The sequence below is a fragment of the Pseudonaja textilis genome, chromosome 1 (assembly GCF_049901715.1).
Source record: "Pseudonaja textilis isolate UNSWEBS1 chromosome 1, rPseTex1.2, whole genome shotgun sequence".
Taxonomy (NCBI): Eukaryota; Metazoa; Chordata; class Lepidosauria; order Squamata; family Elapidae; genus Pseudonaja; species Pseudonaja textilis.
The window spans coordinates 189257085-189278911 of NC_141990.1; the positions used below are offsets into that span (position 1 = coordinate 189257085).

The following is a 21827-nucleotide window of genomic DNA, read 5'->3' on the forward strand; positions in this document are numbered from 1 at the left end:
TTTTTTTTCAAGGGGCAACTGGACTTTCTGGTTTCTCTTTGAAGACATTTCACTTCTCATCCAAGAAGCTTCTTCAGTTCTGACCAGATTCAGAGCTTCAGGATGGAGCTTCACCATCCACTCAGAAAGAAGAAGCTTCTTGAATGAGAAGCAAAACGTCCTCAAAAAGAAACCAGCAAATCCAGTTGCCTTTTGAAAAAGCACCTCTGGGACAACCATGACCTGGAGAACTGAGAATCTCCATAGACATGTTCTGTAGTGTCAAAGTAACCATGAAGCTCGATATTACTTTGGTTAAATGATCCCTTCTAAGAAATGACCAGCATCTCAAGACCTTCTTAACTCTTAAGAAATCTCACATACAATCTCATGTAAGTTCAGGTGAGAGGGGATAAGCTTTTAGCATCCTCTATTGCTAGATTTTTACTAAGGGTTTTGAGGGTGGAAGCCATATAATACCATGCCAGGCTGAAAGGATTGTTGGCCCCTGTATTAATTTAAGACAAAAACTCACCACTCTGCAAGACTTTTGTTACTTTCTTAGCTGTTGCTGGGAAACTTAAAAGTTGTTGCTAGGCAATTAAAAAGAGAAAATTAGTGGGGGGGGGGTGGATTGCCATACAGGTAGTCCTCAATTTAGAACCATTTGTGTAGTGACTATTCAGAGTAACAACAGCACTGAAAAGAAATGATTTGTGGCCGTTCCTTACACTTATGACCATCACAGTGTGTTCAGGGTCACGTGATCAGAATTTGGGAATTTGGCAACCAACATCTACTCGCATTTTTACATGCTTTCGAACTGCAAGGTTGGCAGAAGCTGGGAGATCATTCCGTTATGCGATGCTAGGGATTCGAACGGCCGAACTGATGACCTTTCTGATTGACGAGCTCAGCATCTTAGCCACTGAACCACTGCATCCTTAAGAGGCAGGGTAGGGATTAGTAAATCTCATGCTAGGTCACAGTTTTCTGCCAGGTCAAAGATTTGAAGAGCAGGACCATCTCAGCAGTGTGGAGAGTCCTTAGGACCTCTATTTTCCCATGCTGCAAGAGTTGTTACAGGATTGGCAGCCCCCTCTTGGCAGGCTAGCCTTGCTATGTTTCTCTTCTTGGGCAAAACTTACTGGACATCCTTGCTTCATGAGCCCATAGGCCTTCTCACGGAAGCAATAGGTTTCTTTTTCACCATATCTTTGGCCAGAAGACCAAGGTCCCAGTTGTTCCTGGGCTGCTTCTCCATCTTACCCCACTCAACATAATATTTATGATTGACCTAAGGCAGGGCTGGCTCAGGAATTCTGGGAGTTGAAGTCCACAAGTCCTAAAGGGGCCATCGTTCCTCACCTCTGACTTAAGGGAACTGAGATGAAAGCGCTTTGTAATGGTTGGACCGAACTTAACAGTAACCTTTTGCTCTTTCCACTATTTCAGAAATTTGACACCCTTGTTGGAGAAGGTGGCGGCCAAATGAGCGGAGGCCAGAAGCAGCGAATTGCCATTGCTCGGGCTTTAGTTCGAAACCCTAAAATCCTGTTGCTCGACATGGCTACATCAGCGCTGGACAATGAAAGCGAGGCTACTGTGCAAAAGACACTTTCCAAGGTTGGCGATGTTACTTCAGTTCAGTGGGGTTAGGAAGCCTTGGCTTTTCAGTTTCTTTAAGTATGACCTCTTTTACAAACAGAGGTAATTCTTTTCACTGGTTTTAAACAACAGCTCTGGGATATAACATTACGATTAACCCGGTAAAATGGTTGGAGTCTCAGATGAGGAATAGGAATTTCTTTTTGACTTTTCCATCTGCCACTTAGGCAGAGGTTGGCTGATTTAATACAGTGCATGAAGCATGTGGTTTGCCTAGCTTTGGTTTTGCATGCTGTATGAATACAAACACCATTGTCTTTTAATGACCCTATAATCCCTTGTGGGGTGGAGTCTAGGTAAGTGAATGGAGCTGAGTGTTTACTGGCCAGATGCCCTTCCTGTCACCAATGCGGAGCTATATTCAGTAGATATGATCTCAATGTGCCCAGAGAGAGAAATATCTGCCTCTACCTAGGATCGAACTCACAGCCTCCTGATTGTGAGGCGAGAGCTCCAACTCTAGGCCACTGCACCACTGTATGAATCCAGTGTACTGTATGTGAACTATATGTCATGTTTTGTAAATGTGGTTTACAGCTTAGTTAAGTTTGTTAATGGCAACTATTCTGTTTTATTCAATTTAGATTATGGTTTAGCATAATCGATGAATTTGAGCACTCTTTTAACTGTGGTGAATGGGGAAGAGAGGCAGCTACAGTATTTAGTCTAAAGACTTTGGGGAACAATAACCTAAAATGAAAATGTAGAGTTGATTTAGATTTTGCACCTTCTCCAATGCACACAAGCTACTGATCGCTGCAATCTTCCTTTGAAATGAACGCAACAGCTCTTGTGAACAGAAAGACCGGTGGGCTTGTTTTTTTGCTAAAAAAATAACGGCAGAGACGAATTTCAAAAAATTTAAACCTCACAAGCATTCTCTGTCCATCAGATGGGCTTGGCAGTTTCCAAAGAACTACCCTGTTTCTCCAACAATACGGCCTCCCCCAATAGGAAGTCCCAGCATGTTTTATAGGCATGAAATGAAATTAAGCCCCTCCCCCCAAATTAAGGCCTATATTAAAACATGCAAAATGGGGGGAATGGTGGGGGGGGCTTGCCATTAGGAAGTACTTTTGTTGCACACCCAGATATGGTGCTGCCTGTGTTGATCCTGATACTAAGTGCCTCACCAACGCCGAAGTCAACATCCAAGCCGTCGCCACGTGCCTGCCCAAAGATGCAGGGGGGGTTAATTAAGTCACCCCTGAAAAGACGGCCTAGCCATTTTTTCGAGGCTCAAAAAAAAAAAAGACCCGGCCTTATTATATGAGAAACACGGTAGGTTTCAATAAAGAATGGGTTGCAGGACAGGATCTGAAGCTCAAGAGATGCTGGCAAAAAGTATGTAGAGATATGAAGATCAGTTCACTTGACGGCTCTTTTTCACTCTCTGGATTAGTTGGGCAAGCACTCTGGCCCACTCAGGTTTTGCTATCAGATTTTCCTCTAAAACCTCCTTCTGTTTTCATCTACAACTTTGCTTAAGATAAGAAAATTTTATGCAGTTTCCTACCATGTACACATTTGTTAACAAATTTTCTGGAAAATTGAATGCAACTCTCTTTGATTTCCTGAAGCTTCTGCGAGCATCATTTTCAAAAGAGGGCTGGTTGAAAGACAAAAGGAGGGTGTCTTTATAGAGAAGGAAGTAATCCTTTACTTCCTCTGCAGCTTTTGTATTTAAGAGTTTTTATCATTTTGAAAAAGGACAGATGAGAGATGTTTGCCTCCTTTGTCTGCTGTGGTTCAATCAAATTACTCTCTTAACTTAGGTCCTGGAAATATTTGATTATTATTGTTTAAAATACATTTTAAAAATTGATGCACAAATGCTGAATACACAGAGCATGTTTCACGCATGCAACAAATTCTATTTTTCAAAAAACATTCTTAGCTTGAACTACGGTAAATATGAGGCAGTACTTCAAAAATGCAATCACCCAGAAACAGCTGTGCTATTAAGAAAGAGGGGCGGAATACTCCATGCGGATTTAATTGGGGCTTCAGCAACACCGCTTATTTTATTTTTTTAAATTTGATTTTGTTCATTTGCATCTATCCAGATGGCTTTCTCTGTTAACAAATAGGAATGAGAGATTTTCTGACTTCATGGAAACTTAAATTCTGAAACAGATAGAGGTAAACAAAGAAGAATATTACGTTGGAGGGGGCGGAGCTGGCGTCGTGACGATACGGCATGCAATCTTGGAGGTCTGAGACCGCTGCCGATATCTTTGCTCCTGGACAGTCCATTTGGATCTAAACCGTCCCGAAGAGATGGTGAATGTAAAGAGCGCATCCTGTCAATCCCAGGGATATCACAAAGTCCCTGGTAGATCCAGGAGAAGCTCTTCTTGCCAGCGGCAAAGAGGCAGCCATTAAAGCTGCTGAAGTTGGCACAGCTCCAAAACGAAAGAGAACAAAAGAAAAAGTGTGCCGGTTTGGTGAGAACTTTTCTTTATTTAAAGATTTGAGAGGACACCCTAAGGGAAAGAAAGAATCTGTAAAAGTTTTTTGACAGAAGTGAATAAGCGGCGATTTTAAACAGGGATGTCAAAGTAATATTTTTATTTTTTTTTCTTATTGCTGATGATCCTATATTTCGAAACTGGACTGGTTTTTTCCTTTTTTTTTAATCTACTCTTTTCTTTCCCTTTTTTGATTTTATAACATATTAAGCCAGAGACTCCCTTTTAGTCTTTTTTTTTTAAATATTTTCTTCCTTTTTAAACTAATTCTTATTATACTCTGCCAGAAAAGTAGGGGGAAAGTGAAAGCTAAAGGAACTTTGTAACACTGCCAACTAGAGGCTTGGAAATATTCTACTTTTCCTTTGACCAGACAAAGCTGAGAAAAAATTGAGACTTTTTTTCAAGGACACTGCCTGTTTGATAAGACAGGGTGGAAGAGCATGGGAGAGTATTATTGCAGGTGCTCTTCTGGGTTTCTATCAACAGCTGAAGTCTGGTGTTGAAACCTAGTGGGGGAAAAGGTGATAAGGTTTTGGAGAAGAGAATTATAATAAGAGCCTTGGATAATTAAACAAAGTGCAGTGTGCTCTTTTTACTTTTTCTAAGTTGTGCTATCCCTCCTCACCAGCTTTATTTTATTTCATTTTATCTTTTTTTTTTTTTGCAATAGCTATTTGGATCTTTGGCTTTGTTGGAGCTTGTCTTTTCTTTTTTTTTCTTTGGAAGTCTAATCTCTATGCTTGCTTTTTATTTTAAAGGGAAAGCTTTAGTATTAATGTTTCCTTTTTTTTAAGGGAATAGCCTTTTTTTCTCCTTTCTTGGTATTTTTGTTTTTTCATCTACCTTTCTGGTTTATTTTTATGCACTCTTTTCTATTTGAGACCTCTCAATTGGATTAAGGTGTTGAAGAACCTGAAGAATTTTTCCTTTTCTTTTTTTTTTCAAGAATTTTTCTTCATTTAACCACCGATTGGATTAAGGTATACAAGAACCTGAAGATATTTTGTCCTCTCCCACCTTTTTTTTATCATTACTATTTGGCTTTTTTTTTCTACTATTTTTATTTCGAACTACAATTGGTTATTTCACAATTGGATTAAGGTATAGAAGAACCTGAAGATTTTGAATTGCTTAAAATGAGTAGGAAACTAACAGCTCCTGGTTCTTCAACTTCTACTTCCTCCTCTCCACCATCTGGAGGACAACATTCAATACAATGTTAAAGCAAGAAAAAGAACAAGAAAAAGTGACTCTGCAGATGATTATGCAAGGAATTCAAAATATTCAAGCAAGATCAGAGAATATTAAAAAGAGAATAGAGAACATTGAACAAAGAACAGAGAACACTGAACAAAGAATGGAGAACATTGAACAAAGAACAGGGAAAACCGATGAAAAAGTGGAGAACATTCAACAAATGATGTTGAAGTATGATGAGAGATTCCAAAAAATTGAAGAAGATAAACAAAGAGACAAGAAGATTGGAGATATTGATAATAGATTAACAGTGGTTGAACAAGATAAAAGTGGTATGTTGAGATGGGAGATGTATATATCAGAATTCTATCTTAGATTCCAAAAAGTAGAGGAAGAAAAAGGACAAAACTTAGCTGAGATAATGATAGAAATACTGGTTGAAGCTTTGGAAATAACTCAAGAGAAGATGATGGATGGAATAGATGAGGTTTATCGAGTTTTCACAAGATATGCGATGAGAAATAGCTTACCAAGAGAAGTTCACAGTAGATTTACAAAGAAAGCCATTAAAATGCAAATATTGCAAGTGGCAAAAGAGAAAACATTGAAATATAAAGACAAGGAGATTGTGGTCTTGAAACAAATACCCAGAAGAGTGAGAGAGATGAGAAGAGAATACTGATTCCTGACTAAAATGCTACTTAAAAAAGAGGTGAATTATAGATGGCTGATTCCAGAAGGTTTAATGTTCACATGGCAAGAACAGAGACATAGAATTGACTCAATTGAGAAAGCGGAATTATTTTATACAGAATTTTTTGGAGGGAAAGAGGAAGAGGCAGAAAAAGAAATCTCACTAATTGAATTCCAAGAGGACTGCCAAATGGCGATTGAAAAAGAAGAAGGTGCAGTAGGTGGAAAGGTGGAAGCCAAAGAACAACGTGAACCAAGATCTACGAGAGCTGCTAAACCTAACTACAAAATATAACTATGGAAGAGAAAAAAAACTGATTACAATTAATATAAATGGACTTAACTCAGCCGTTAAAAGAAGGAAAACCTTTCATAAATTAGAGAAATTAAAATTTGATATAATTTGTCTACAAGAAGTACATATTAAAAAACAATATGAACAATTGTTGATACAGCCAAAACTAGGGAAAATATTTACTTCCTTGACACAATGTAAGAAAAGAGGAATGGTTTTATATATTAAAGAGACCATCCCAGCAAAATTGATTTATACCGATGATGACGGAAGAATACTAATGGTGGAAATAATGGACAATAATATGAAAACACTCCTGATTGCAATCTATGCCCCGAATGACAAACAAGAAGAATTCTACAAAAAATTACATATGAAAATAATTGAACTGGACTATGCTTATATAGTTATGATGGGAGATTTTAATGGAACTGTAGACAATAAATTGAACTATACAGCACAGAAAACAATAAAGCAAAACAGAAAGACTCTCCCTAAATCTTTTTTTAAAATGGTAGATGAAATAAACTTAAAAGATACATGGAGAGAAAGAAATGCTAAAACTAAACAATGCACTTTCTATTCAAATAAACACTTATCATGGTCCAGAATAGATATGATATGGATGTCAACAGAATTAATAACTAATATTCAAGAAATAAATATTGAAAGAAGTACTTGGGCAGATCACAATCCAATGACAATTAAATGGAAAGGACAAAAAAGAAGGTCTAGATGGACGTTAAATAATACTATTTTAAAGGAAAAAGACTTCACACAGTGGATGGAGAAAGAATTGGCTTTTTTCTTCAGAGAAAACAAAAAAGAAGATACATCAATTCAGAATGTATGGGATACAGTGAAGGCATATGTTAGAGGCTTGATAGTAGACTATACAAGGAAAAGAAATACTATGAAAAGATTAGCCTCTAAGGCCTTAGAGGATGAGTATAAAAGACTTGAAAAAGAGCCACAGAAAATGCCACAGAAAAAGGACATCAAGCTAAAAATGGAAAGAAAGAATCAAGGAAAATATTGCAATTAACAGATGACCAAGGCCAAGTTTGTTATGATAGTAAAGAGAAGAAGGAAATCATCCAAGACTTCTATGGGAAACTATATATGCAAGAGAATATTGATGAGGAAAGAGTTAAACAGTACTTACAGAATGCTAATTTACCTCAGATATCTAAAGAGATTGAAACAATGTTAGAAAGCAATATAACGATGATGGAGTTAACTGAAGCACTCAAGAAGCAAAATAATGGAAAGGCACCAGGCCCAGATAGACTTCCGGCAGAATTTTACAAAACATTACAAGAATCGTTGAATCTTCCACTGCTAGAAGTTATGAATGAAGTTATGTTAAAGAAGAAGATACCTAAATCATGGTCAGAAGCCTATATTACACTTATTCCAAAAGAGGAGGCGATCCATTACAAATTAAGAACTATAGATCTATTTCTCTACTAAATGCAGATTATAAAATCTTTGCTTCAATATTGGCAGAAAGACTTAAAAAATATCTAAATAATTTTATTCATCCTGATCAAAATGGATTTCTGCCAAAGAGACAAATTAAAGATAATATGAGAGTAATCTTGGACACCTTGGAATACTATGAGGCACATCCTGAAAAACAAATGGCTCTGATATTTCTAGATGCACAGAAGGCATTTGATAATGTGAATTGGCGATTCATGTTATTACTGCTGGAACAGATGGGCTTTGCTAGAAAATTTATTCAAGCAATAGAAGCTATATACTATAAGCAAACGGCAAAGATAATGATAGAGGGAGAACTTACAGACTATCAATATAAGAAAAGGAACAAGACAAGGGTGCCCACTATCACCTTTGTTGTTTGTGTTAACTTTGGAAGTGCTGGACAGAAATATTAGAGATGAAAAGAATATAAAAGGAATGAAAATCAAAAAGGAAGAATTTAAGCTGCAAGCATTTGCAGATGATCTGGTTTTTATCTTAGAAGACCCTCTAGAAACAGCACTAAAATTGATAGGAAAGATAGAGACATATGGAAAGGTGGCTGGTTTGAAAATAAATAAAGATAAGACAAAGATCTTGACAAAGAATATGCTATTAAGACAAAAGGAAGAACTGGCAGACCTATTGAAAATTCAGGTCACGAATAAGATCAAGTACTTGGGGATATATTTGACAGCAAGATGTAGTACACTAAAAGAGAATAATTATATCAAACTTAAACAGCAGATAGCGCTAGATCTGGCGAAATGGGAAAATTTACAACTGTCACTAATAGGGAGAATTTGAACAATCAAGATATTACCCAGAATTTTATATTTGTTTCAAACAATTCCAATTAGGCTTGGAAAAGATTACTTTGAAGATTTAAATAAAATTGTGTTGAAATATATATGGCAAGGTAAGAAAGTGAGAATAAAGTTAAAACTTTTGCAAGATGCTAGAATTAGAGGAGGATTTGGTTTGCCTAATTGGGAGTTGTATTATCAAGCTACAAATCTGGTGTGGGTTAAGGAATGGATAACACTAAGAAATACTAGATTGTTGACATTAGAAGGACATGATTTGTTGTTGGGATGGCATGCTTTTTATGATATAAAGGAACTAAAACACAGGGGTATTTTAGAAGACATTATATATGGGAGTCTCTGTGGTTAAACTGGGAGAAGATTAAAAGACAATGTTATTTGAAAATTCCAGTCTGGCTATCGACTATGGAAGCATTTTCTTATCCTACAATCTATAAAAAGGAACAGTTAGATATGGTGAAATATTGAATGAAAAGAGAGAACTCAAATCTATACAAAAACTAGAGGAGCAAGTTATAAAGATGAATTGGTTTTCATATGCGTAAATACATTCAAGGTATGATAAAGATTCTAAAATGGAAGGTTTCTATGATAAATTGACTGATTTAGATAAGATTTTGACAGGTACTGGTGAAAAGGTGATTAAAAAATTGTATGGATATTTATTAGAAATTAAATTAGAAGAACAAGCTAAAAAAACTATGATTGCTTGGGGGAAGAAGACTAAAATCCACATGTGGTTGGAAAAAATGACAAAAAAACATATAGACTTGAAACCAGAGATATTTTTATTGGGAATTTTACCTGAAATATATAGTAAAGACTTGAAATATTTGATTTTAAATGTATTAACAGTGGCTAGGATTGTATTTGCCAAAAACTGGAAAAATGAGAAAACACCATCACAGGAGGAAATCATTAAGAAAATATTGGAATGTGCTGAAATGAGTAGATTGACATTTGAAATTAGAGAACAAGAGGATAAACAATTTTATAAAATTTGGGATCTATTCTATCAATGGTTAGACAATAAAATATAGTAATGAATTATGTAGACTTTTAGAAAATAATAAATATATAAAGATGAACTTCTTTCTTATTATATCTACAAAATGATTTTAGGATAGATTTGGGATGATAATATGAACTGTTATAAAACAAACTAAGTAAATTATGATTATCTGGTAAAACATGAATGAATAAAGGTATAGTCAAATGATTGATTAATAATGATACTAAGGTATTTAATTTTTGATTGAAAATACGAGATTATATGCCATGTAATTGTAATTGAAGACTAGGAAATGGAAGCACAAAACAATTTGTAAACCAACCGGCACACTATGTATACATAAGGAAGATGGCTTGATGTTTTTATGTTTGTTTGTTTATGTTTGTTTTTAAAAAGCAATAAAAACTTAAATAAAAAAGAGGAACATTACGTTGAAATTAGCAAGGGAAGACTATGTGATTTCTTTATCTTCTTACAACGAAGATGTAGAGGAAGATTTGGCAATAACCGCTTCTGTAGCCTCCAACCTCCAAAGATTGTACTGTCAAAGTCATTTTTTTTTTTTTGCAGTGTCATCTTCCTTCCTAGGCTAAAATATGTGCGGTGTCACCACCATGCCTTCTTCAGATCACAGAGACTTTAAATGATATGAAAAACTGTGCCCCAGCAACCAAGGAAGGTGCCCACCTTAGCACTGAATATTACAAGGTTCTTCAACATAGTATATGTGGGGATGAATGTCGTTGTTCACACCTTTCTTGGAATTCTTGGAAATTTGAACAATAGCTATTATATTCTAGCTATTGTAGCTATCTTCTGGTTGAGCACGGGTGCCACATGGTTGTGATGGCAAATGTCATCGGGTACATTAGCTATTGTATTCTGCACAAATTGAAGCTTCTGGATAGTACCGCATCTTGGATTTGCTCTTTCAGGGGAAACGCCTCCCATCCCACCGCTGGAGAATGACAGTCATAGCCATGAAAACAAACAAACAATTTCCATCAATGCTAGGACGTTGGTTCATAAAATAACACAGTCCAAGCATTCAGGCCACACAGGTTTATTAAGGATATTTTGCTTTTATTACCAGTTCTTGAGTTCCATGGCACATCAGTTCCCATGTCACTTTAAGGAATCTTTTGACATTTGTATAGAGCATCCATACTTGTAGAGAGAGATCAGTCAATTAAGGTTCATTCCATCCTCTGGGATGACAGAAGTACAGACTGAACTTTCATGAACGGTGGTGCCTCCAAAAATCTTTCTTTCCTTGCCGTAGGCTCGTTTTGGGCGCACTGCAATTTCCATAGCTCATCGCTTGTCCACGGTGAAATCTGCTGACATCATAATTGGGTTTGAACATGGAAGAGCTGTGGAAAGAGGGAAACATGAAGAGCTGATAGAACGGAAAGGGGTGTACTTCACGCTGGTAACGTTGCAAAGCCAAGGCGACAAGGCACTCATGGAAACATCAATGCAAAGTAAGTACCTGATTTTGTATCTTTAATGTGCCTAACTCAAATCATTAACTTCCTATTAATAAAGCTTGAGTTTTATTTTATTTTATTTTATTTTGGTTCCACAGAGAATTAGACTTCACATATTTCATAACCAAGGAATCTGTCCACTTTAGGATCAAACGATTTCTTCTTGTACTGTATTAAACATAACTCAGATATTATTTACTCTGGTATTAACTCTCTTAAGGGACCTTAAAAACCTCCCGCTTCTTTTAATTGAAGGTGTCTAGGGCTGAAACTTGAGCTGTGAGCATATATGTAACACAGGCCCTGTAAAGAATTGATGGAGTGGTTAGTGGAAACATACAGATACCTTCAGCCAGAATTTTCTACATATATCCAGTAACCAAATCCACTTGCGATGCAACAGTTCTTCTAAAGCATTTTTTTTGTCTTCACCTAATGTTCTGAAAAGCACTTCCCTTCCCAAAAGCAATAGCATTTAGACTTATATATTGCCTCATAGTGTCTTAGAGCTCTGTTGGGTATATGGATACTCCAACTGGTTTGGGTTGAATAAATATGTAAACCTAGGATTAAGTGCTATGTAGCTTTAAGCACAAGAAACTGCAATGTCATTGTGGGTGCGGTTCCAGGCAGCAATATAGGTAGGAGGGGAAACGTAATAGCCCCAGCTTCTGGATGCAACTGTCTGAGTCCTTCTTCTGGATGCACCTGGTTACTGTTCCTGGTCTGCTGTGTGCTGGAAGGTCTATCTGCTTATTTTGGAGGCTACTGTGCCAGATACCATTTCACCTGAACACAAGGACTGTTTACTGGTGAGCTGAGGATTCAGCATTGTCTTGGTGAGAAAGGTATCAGAAGGAGAAGATTATAAGCAGATAAAGACATTGTATTTACTGTAAATGGACTTGATAACTGGATGGATAAACTGGATACTGACATATGGACTGAATGACTATTCTTAATCTCTGTATGAATTAAATATCTATTTAAACCACAAACAGTGTATTTGTCTCAAGTGTGTGTATACTCTTGGGCCCAGCCTCTCTCTCATTTGCCAGTCTGGCTTGACTGCTGCTGTGCACTCAGCTCGGGGGTTTATCCCCAAACACTAACATTGGTTATGGGCCCAGCAGTGTGCACAGTCTAGCTAACCAGGTTATACCAGTGAGAGTTTGGTCAAGAGTTACACATTGCTGTAAAGACAAACTGTTTGTTAAATAGTTATTTTTCTCCAGAGCAATGGCACAAGTAAATTTGCCAAGTCTGTCCATGATAGCCAGACTAGATGGAACAAACTATGTTTCATGGTCACTGAAGTGTAGTTTACTGCTACGAAGAGAAGGTTTGTGGGACATAATTACAAACCCACCAGATGTATCAAACTTAAATCCTAATGACGAAGAGAGGATTATAAACTGATACAGGACTATGAAAGAAAGAATGAGCAGGCTTTGTGCATCATGGGTCTTACCCTGTCTGACCAGCAACTCATTCATATCCGAGGAGTGGAAAATGCTGCAGACTGCTGGGATAGTCTTAAAAGGATTTATGTTCGAGACAGTGTAGGAGCTCATATCAATCTTACACGGAAGCTGTTTAGAACACATCTTGAGATAAATGGAGACATGTTGACTCATTTAAACTGTATGAAAAGCATTTTTCAACAACTGCAAGAAAAAGAGCTTGTATTTAATGAGTTGCAACAAGTATACATCATATTGTCTTCTCTGGATCGAAGCTATGATGATTTTGTGACTGCTTTGGAGGTATTGCCAAAAGACAGTTTATCAGTAACTGAGATAACCGGCAGGCTATTAGAGGAAGCCAGGAGAAGGAGTGAGCGAACAGCTGAGGGAAGATAAACATAAGGAAGAGAAATTATCTTCAAAGCCTGAGAGAAACCAGCTGTGTAAGTAAAGCACCCCGGAAGAAGAGAAGTTATCTTCAGCGGCATACACAATTAAAAAGTGTTTTAATTGTGGAGGCAGAAGGACATTTGGCAGATTCTGCAGAAAGGAAACGCCAGGATGTAAAGAAGCCAAAGAAATCCTTTGAACTGGCCATGTTTAGCAATTGTGATATGAAAGAAAAATAATAGTGCATACTGGAAAGAGATAACAAAAGGTAACTGCAGCTTTAATGGAACATTGTATGTCTTACATGATAGTAAGAAAGGGGAGGCACAAACTGTATTTAATAATACCAAGCCTCATGATGAATGTATCCATTTATTGCATAGACGTTTGGGGCATGTAAATTTTAAAATGCTAAAACGTACAGTAGAGTTATCTGAAGGAATAAGGTTAAAGCCCTGTGATAAGTATTTGCGTTGTAATGTCTGTTGTGAAGATAAGAGTAAAATATTGCCTGCAAATAGGCTAAATGGTTTTTAAAACCACAGAACCTTTGAGGTAGTATTTGCAGACATTATAGGTCCAAAAGAAACCCAGTATGGGGGTGCTCGATATATACTGAGCATTATGGACCATTACTCTAGATATGGGTTTTGCTACTTAATGAAAAGCAAAACTGAAACATATCAACATTTCTTCAACTGGTTAAAGTTTGCAGAAAGGAAGACTAAACGGCAACTGAAACCTGGTGACAGATAATGGCACGGAATTTGTAAATAGCAAATTCAGAATAGGTTAAAGAGCAGCTGGAATAGCTCATAAGACATCTACCATACAGACCACAGCACAATGCATTTGTAGAAGGCGAGGCCAAACATTGCAGGCGATGACCCAGTACTATCTTAACTGATTCTGGGTTACCTGATTCTTTGTGGGGAGGCAACAATGTGTGCTAATCATTTATTAAATAACGTGGTTAACTCAACCACTGGTGAAATACCATTCACCATGTGGCATGGCAGGAAGCCTGATCTGAGTTACCTGCACACATTTGGTGCACCAGCATGGAGTGCATGTCCACACCTGCACAACTCAGGCGTAAAGGGCAACATAGAGAGCTAAACAATTATTCTTCGATTGGTTTACCAAGCTAACCATAGGGCATATAGATTTTGGGAGAAAGGCACATCTAGGTGTTATGTAGTGCCAATGCCCAATTTCTAGAGCACGTAGGATGGGATAAGTTAGAGCAGGATAGCAATAACAGAAGTGGTTATTGAATCTAAAATCCCATTAAAATATCCCTGTAACTTTAAGAAAACTGTAAAGGAAGAAGTACAGGAAGATAGTGCCCATAGAAGAAGAAATAGAAGAAATAGCTGAGCAAGATGAGGGCAGGTAGTAACTTAACAAGCCCTGAAATTCCCAGAAGAACTACCGTGTATCTGAGCCGCCCTGATAGATACCAGGCTAATACAGTGTGCCAGGAAAATAGAATCCCAAGTACTGTGGATGAGATTAAAAGATATCCTTCTAAAGAGAAAGAAAAAGTGGTATGCAGCAATTAATAAAAAAGAATTGAAGTCTCTGAAGGATATGAAGGTGTATGAAAATGTGAGATTACCTAGTAATGAAAAACCCATTGGCTGCAAATGGATTTTTAAAATAAAAACAGACAAGGATGGAAATACAATCCATAAGGCAAAATTGGTAGCCCAAGGTTTTAGACAAAGTGCAAAAGACTATGATGAAGTATTTGTACCTAGTCTGAAAGCAGCAACTTTAAGGGCAGCCTTAGTGTGGGCAGCAAGCAAGAAATATATAGTTAACCATTTAGATGTGGAAACTGCTTACTTGCATGCTCACTGGAGACATACTATTAATATATGAAAAGGCCTAATGGATTTAAGGAGACAATAATAATGATAATGATTGTTGGTTATTAAAGAAGAGCCTCTATGGTCTTAAACAATCGGGCTATGAATGGAACCAGTATATTGTAAAAGAACTGAACAATATAGGGTTTTTAAAGCTGGTTTAGCCGACCCATGTCTATTTAGAGAGAAAAGAATGGGAAGATATCGATTATTATTTATTGTTTACTGATGATATTGCTCTGATAACTAAGACTAATGATGAAGCAAATGAAATAATTTCATCATTAATGAAAAAAGTAAAAATCAAAGCAATTAGGGAGATAAAAGATATCTAGGTTTAAATATACTGAGAACACAGAAAGGGTTTAGGATATCTCAGGAAGATAAGATATCGAAAATTGCTAATGGATTATAAGATGGAACTTTGTAAGCCTGCAAAGACTCCAATGAGTCAGGATATTTGCAAAATGGATGCTCAAAGTCCCAAATGTGATAAGGAACTGTATCAATCTTTGATTGGTAGCTTATCATATATTAGCAATTGGTCAAGGCCAGATATTGCTTTTAGTATTAATCAAGCTGGCTCGGCACAATAATGACCCACTTCAATGTCACTGGATAGCATTGAAAAGAATCCTAAGATATCTTAAGGTACATTACCTTGCACTGTATTTAGAACAGAAGGTGATCTCATATTGAGTGCTTATGCAGATGCTAGTTTTTGCAGCAGAAGAGACACAAGAAAGTCGACTTCAGAGAACAGCCATAATGCTGGGTAAGACATTAATTGGCTGGAAGTCAATTAGACAACAGCACATATAAGTTTGTCTACTATGGAGGCAGAATTCTCCTGTTTATCATTTTTGTGTACTGAGTTGATTATGTACAAACAAATGTTGGAAGGATATGGAGTATAACTGTAAATTACCCTATAGTTGTACATGAAGATAATCAGGCAGCAATTAAAATGGCCACAAATATTGCAGTTAAAGCAGAGAAAGTAAACATACAGATTTGGGGTATCTTAATGTAAGAGAATCTGTACAGAGTAAGATTGATACAGCTGGAGTACTGCATGTCGGAGGACAATGCTAGCTGATCATTTACTAAAGCCCAAGGTGCTATTAAGCATATAGAGAGTTGTCAAAAATATGGGTTTAGAATGTAAAGGTTATATATTTATATCACCCAAAGGGGAGAATGTTGGGTATATGGATACTCCAACTGGTTTGGGTTGAATAAATGTATGTAAACCTAGAGTTAAGTGCTATGTAGCTTTAAGCACAAGAAACTGCAATGTCATTGTGGGTGCGGTTCCAGGCAGCAATATAGGTAGGAGAAAAGCGTAATAGCCGGCTTCTGGATGCAACTGTCTGAGGTCCTTCTTCTGGATGCACCTGGTTACTGTTCCTGGTCTGCTGTGTGCTGGAAGGTCTATCTGCTTATTTTGGAGGCTACTGTACTTGCCAGATACCATTTCACCTGAACACAAGGACTGTTTACTGGTGAGCTGAGGGATTCAGCATTGTCTTGGTGAGAAAGGTATCAGAAGGAGAAGATTATAAGCAGATAAAGACATTGTATTTACTGTTAATGGACTTGATAACTGGATAGATAAACTGGATACTGACATATGGACTGAATGACTATTCTTAATCTCTGTATGAATTAAATATCTATTTAAACCACAAACAGTGTATTTGTCTCAAGTGTGTGTATACTCTTGGGCCCAGCCTCTCTCTCATTTGCCAGTCTGGCTTGACTGCTGCTGTGCACTCAGCTCGGGGGTTTATCCCCAAACACTAACAAGCTCTCTCTAAGTGATTTACAGAGTCAGCCTATTGCCCCCAACAATCTGAGTCCTCATTTTAGTGCCCTTGGAAGGATGGAAGGCTGAGTCAACCTTGAGCCTGGTCAGGATGGAACTCCTGATAGTGAGCTGAATTAGCTTGCAATGTTCATTCTAACCACAGCTGCCTTTTTCCAATGATAACCCATCTCCAACTATTTACATTTATAGTGCAGGATCTGATTGGTACAGAAGCTCACGATGAGGCAGACTTTCTGCTCCTAACAACTACCTGTTTATTAACGTCACTAGCAGCACCTTAGCACCACCTGTTCAGGGTTCTTCCTTGTGTATTGAAATCTATTATCAAATATCTCACTGGAAATAGGCTTTATTTTAACAATATCAAAGAAAACAGGCAAACTTTGTGCCGGGCTGTTCCATTTGAGAGGGAAGAAATTTTTTCTCCATATAAAACATGGAGTGGTATTAGATTAACTGTGATGACCCGTAGTCACTCAAAATAACCCAAAACCCAAAACATATATTAAAGTCCGGCAAAGCCTTCAACTTAACTTCACTGTTTTATTAGGCAAAAGTAAATAATGTCACAAAAAGTAAATAATGAGGCAAACAGAAAATCAAAACAAATCGCATTGATGAGAGTTCTAAAGCAAGCCAAGATAACTAATTATAAACTCTAGGAAAATAACTGAGAAAAGTCCATGGGAAGAACTCCAACAAAGATAAGCCTCTTTCAAGGTGAACACTAATTGGCTTCAGCAATTCCAACAGCGCAGTTGCAAACTTATATACATAGCTCCCACCTGCAAGGAGGAGGATCATGGTAATCTCCTCTTGAGTAGACCTCGCTTTTCCCTGGTCCTCTCCTCCCTGCGTGACCTAGGATGGATAGGGGATGGGCCTGGGTCCTCCTCTGTCTGCTCAGCCAGCCTCTGCCCTTCCCCAGCCTCCTCTACCACCTCTGGAGCCACACTCCCACTCCCTGTTGGCTGTTCCTCCTCTTCCTCAGAGTCAGACTCCACCAGGGGCATGACATTAACTTTCCTCTTGACTTTCTTGTGGTGAGTTTGTAATGATAGTTTGGTAAAGGGGAGGGCTTAAATAAACCCAGTTGGCTACTTTCAACATGAAATGATGCAACCATGAACAGCATCTCTCTGCACCTTTGCTCCTGGTGAGCAGAAGACAATTAGTCTTCTTAACATTTCTGTAGAAAGTTCAGTGTTACTGTAAGTTATGAAAATTGCCATATGGAAAAGAGATGACTGCTTGTTTGCCAAGTGAGAAGAGCTTAAAAGGTGCTTTATCAACTGTTTAAATGATCAGGAAAAAAAAAACCAGGCTGGAGATGCACGTGTTAAGTACCATACAGAAATGTTCAGTCTTATAGTCTATGGAGATTCTCAGTCATCCAGGTCATGGTTGTCCGGCTTTTTCAGGAGGCAACTGGACCAGTGGTGGGATTCCATTTTCTGTGGGCGTGGCTTGGTTGGGCGTGGCAGGGGAAGGATACTGTAAAATCTCCAGTCAGAGGTGGGATTTGCCGGTTCTCCAAACTACTCAAAATTTCCACTACCGGATCTCAAGAACTGGTCAGAACCTGCTGAATATCACTTCTGAACTGGACTTTCTTGTTTCTTCTTTTGAAAATGTTTTGCTTCTCATCCAAGAAGCTTCTTCAGCTCAGAGTGGAAGGTGGGGAATGAATATGAATCTTTCCATTCCCCAACATGTAGTCAAAGCTGAAGAAGCTTCTTGGATAAGAAGCAAAATGTCTTCAAAGAAAAAAAAAACCAGAAAGTCTAGTTGCCTTCTGGAAAAAGCATCTTTGGAACATTCAGTCTTATAACAGATTTTGTCATGCCCCTGGTGGAGACTGACTCTGAGGGAGAGGAGGAACAGCTGACAGGGAGTGGAGGTGTGACTCCAGAGGTTGTGGAGGAGGCTGGGGAAGGGCAGAGGCCGGCTGAACAGTCAGAGGAGGATCCAGGCCCATCCCCTATCCATCCTAGGGCACGTAGGGAGAAAGAGGATAAGGGAGAGACATGGTCTCCTCAGGAGGAGAGGGCCTTGATCCTCTTCATGGGCTGCAGGTGTCACAACTGAATAAGAGGACGGACCTGTGTACTGGCAAACACTGGAAACAAATTGTGTAAATATCTCCAGTTTATAGTTCCTCTCTGAGTTTGGCATCCTTCCCAGTGTGTGTTATCTGTGGACGTCCTCCAGCCTTTATCTTGCCTGGTTTGTGTTGCTTTTTTCCTTCTCTGTGTAACTGTGTAGGAGTTTTTTTTGTCTTCCATCAAAGATATTTGGAGCTTGGAAGCAAAGTGAAGGAATAAAAGGGGCTTCACCTGTTTTCTGTGACTGTGTTTGTTTTGTATCCCACCCTGGGTCATCACAGATTTCCTTGAAGTTAATGTTACTTGACTAGATTTTTTTTCTCTCTCTTGGATTCTCTTACCTTTGACTGTTGCCATAAATCTTCTATTATTGTATTTATAGTATCTGACCCGAGACTTGAAAAAATGCAGTCTTTCAGCAGGGGAAGCTATCAAGCAAGCTTGCGGTAAGCCTGATTGATCCAAAATAATCTTAGAATTTAAACAAGAACATATGGCAAAACATTTGATAACATCTGGCTGTGTGAAGGTTTGAAACTTAAGAGAATCTGTTAGAAAAGGAAGTAGATCCATACCCATGTCTATAAATAATGTAGTGAAATTTTCTTTGTTCTTTACAAGTACAGAATCGGAAGCTTCTGGTTCTGAATAAAGATAATGTTGGTAATAATGGATCCCCCCTTCCATTTTATGATATGTTGAAGGGAATGTCAAATATGGTTTTCAGGCTTATTTTGCAGGAAATGTTATCCTAAAAAAAGTGTCTGGTTTCCCCCTACCCACATCTGTATTTCCTTTGAATTCTTCTTGGACCATTGGAAAGGAAAGGGAAAAGGAAAGGAATTGGAAAGATACTAGATCTAGGACATATAAGGATGAAATATGACAATATATAACCTACAGGCATTGCCTTGAAAGCAAACAAAAATATCGTAGATCAGAAATCCTTTTAGACTTTCAAAACCCCAAATAATTCAAATTATATGGCTTTTAGCCACCTAAATTGTAAATTTTTAAAAAAGTTAATTTATTTGGGGGATCTGAAAGTTTTATTTTGGGACAATGGAGCCCTGGCCCAAGAAATGGCAAAGATGTGATGTCTTCTCCCCCTGGATACGGTAACCTGATCTTTCCAATTTCTCTGCCCACATAGACAATGGAGTTTTTTGAAGGGATTTTTTAAATCCTCTCTTAAGTTGCAGATGTGTGAGAGACGTGGGCATGGAACTAAAAAATTCATTTATGCCAACTATCATGAATTGAGACCATAAATATTAAGGCTGTGTGCCTTAATATTAATACTGAAAGGAGGAATGTTTATAGATGCAGTACCTCCCTTCTTTTATTTTTAAAGAAAAGGTTCCTTTCTGTGCAAAACTGGGGGGGGAAAGGGACTGCTGCCATACCAAGTGGATTCCTCAAGTGTATTGACCTTTTTTTCTGGCCTTGAGGATTTTTTGTCACTCTTTTGTGTGAAAAATGAGATACTCTGGGTCTGTGGATAGCAAGAGCACTGAGACTTATATACCGCTTCACAGTACTTTACAGCCCTCTTTGAGCAATTTACAGAGTCAGCCTATTGCCCCCAACCATCTGGGTCCTCAGTGCACTGACCTCAGAAGGATGGAAGGCTGAGTCTACCTTGAGCCGGAGAGAATCGAACTGCCGGACTGCTGACAGACAGCAGTCAGCAGGGTTGCCTGCAGTACTGCATTCTAACCGCTGCACCACCGCAGCTCTTAAACTGATGACTTAAACTGAACCATAATCTCAAATATCAGATGCAATAAGAATATAGCAGTGGCATCAGAACAAAGCTCATGGCGGCATTTTATAGTGTATAATAAAACTATATAACAAATGCATCATTTCCTGAACTCCTGAGACAGACAAGAGTGTGACTGGACTTTTCTCTCTTTCGTAGAGCATCTCTTCGACAGCGTTCCAGATCTCAGTTGTCAAACATAGTCCCTGACCATCCAGCATCAATTGTAGGATCCTATTCAGAGTGCAACTGTAGCATATCTCACTATGAAGAAGATGAAAGGCCATTTATCAAGGTCAGTCAGAGTCACTGCAAGACCAAGAGAAGCTTCTGTTTTAAGTCTCTTCCCATCTCATTATACTAGACCTGGCCTCAGTGATACTTTTGTTGGGACCAAATGTTTGCAAGCCGTTCTCCTGGAGGCATCCAGTGAAGAGTCTTTGGAAAATATAATTGGTTCAAACGTAGCAATGACAAGATTAGTGACTGTTATGGGTTGGAATAAAATATTAATTTCGACTATTAATTTGACTACAAAGAGTGCGTGATGATATTAAAGGTCTACACAATATAAGTCCACATCATCATCATCATGTTCTTTTAATGACACCATAATCCCTTACATGGTGGAGTCAGGGCAACTGAATGGAGCTGAGTGTTTACTGGCTGGATGCCTTTCCTGTCGCCAATGCGGAGTTACATTCAGCTGATATAGTCTCATTATTGTGCCCAGAAAGAGAAGTATCTGCCTCTACCTGGGATTGAACTGACAGCCTCCTGATTGTGAGGCGAGAGCTCCACCTCTAGGCCACCTCAACGCTCGATGTAGGTCCACATCAATTTAGGAAACAGCTTGCTCAAGGCCTAAAATCCAACCGAGAGACCCTTTCCTGTATCCCAGGGGAGTCAGAAGCTGGGTGGGGAAGGACAAAGAAAAGGCTTTCCTGGTGGCTGCACTTAAATGGGAGTCCCTCCTGCTGAAAGAAGTGTTGACAACCTCACCTTTGTCAGGAATACTGTGAAGTGATTCCCTCAGAATCTAAAGATCTATAATGAGGCAGAGATGTCTGCTGCTCCAGAGGCCTTCATAAAAATGATAAAAGTAGCATTGGGCTGCTATATCCCATCCTCACCTTTTTATGTACGTGCGTGGGATATTCCCCCAGCATGCAGGAAAGAGGCAAAGACTTTGCCTCATAATGTTGGAAGCTGCTTTCATTTCCCCTCTCTTTTTGATTTAATCCTGAGGAAAAATGGCGCGGGGGTGGGGAAGGGG

General features: G+C 38.3%; 1 protein-coding gene across 2 annotated transcripts in view; it reads left to right on the forward strand.

Moving 5' to 3' along the window:
* ABCB11 (ATP binding cassette subfamily B member 11) overlaps positions 1-21827 on the forward strand; it is a 90727-nt gene that overhangs the window by 43298 nt on the left and 25602 nt on the right. For both annotated transcript variants that reach the window (XM_087919990.1, XM_087919989.1), the window contains 4 exons: positions 1435-1605; positions 10913-11114; positions 19169-19232; positions 20711-20846. In XM_087919990.1, the coding sequence (XP_087776116.1) occupies positions 1435-1605; positions 10913-11114; positions 19169-19232; positions 20711-20846 (573 nt within the window). The remainder of the gene's footprint in view (positions 1-1434; positions 1606-10912; positions 11115-19168; positions 19233-20710; positions 20847-21827) is intronic.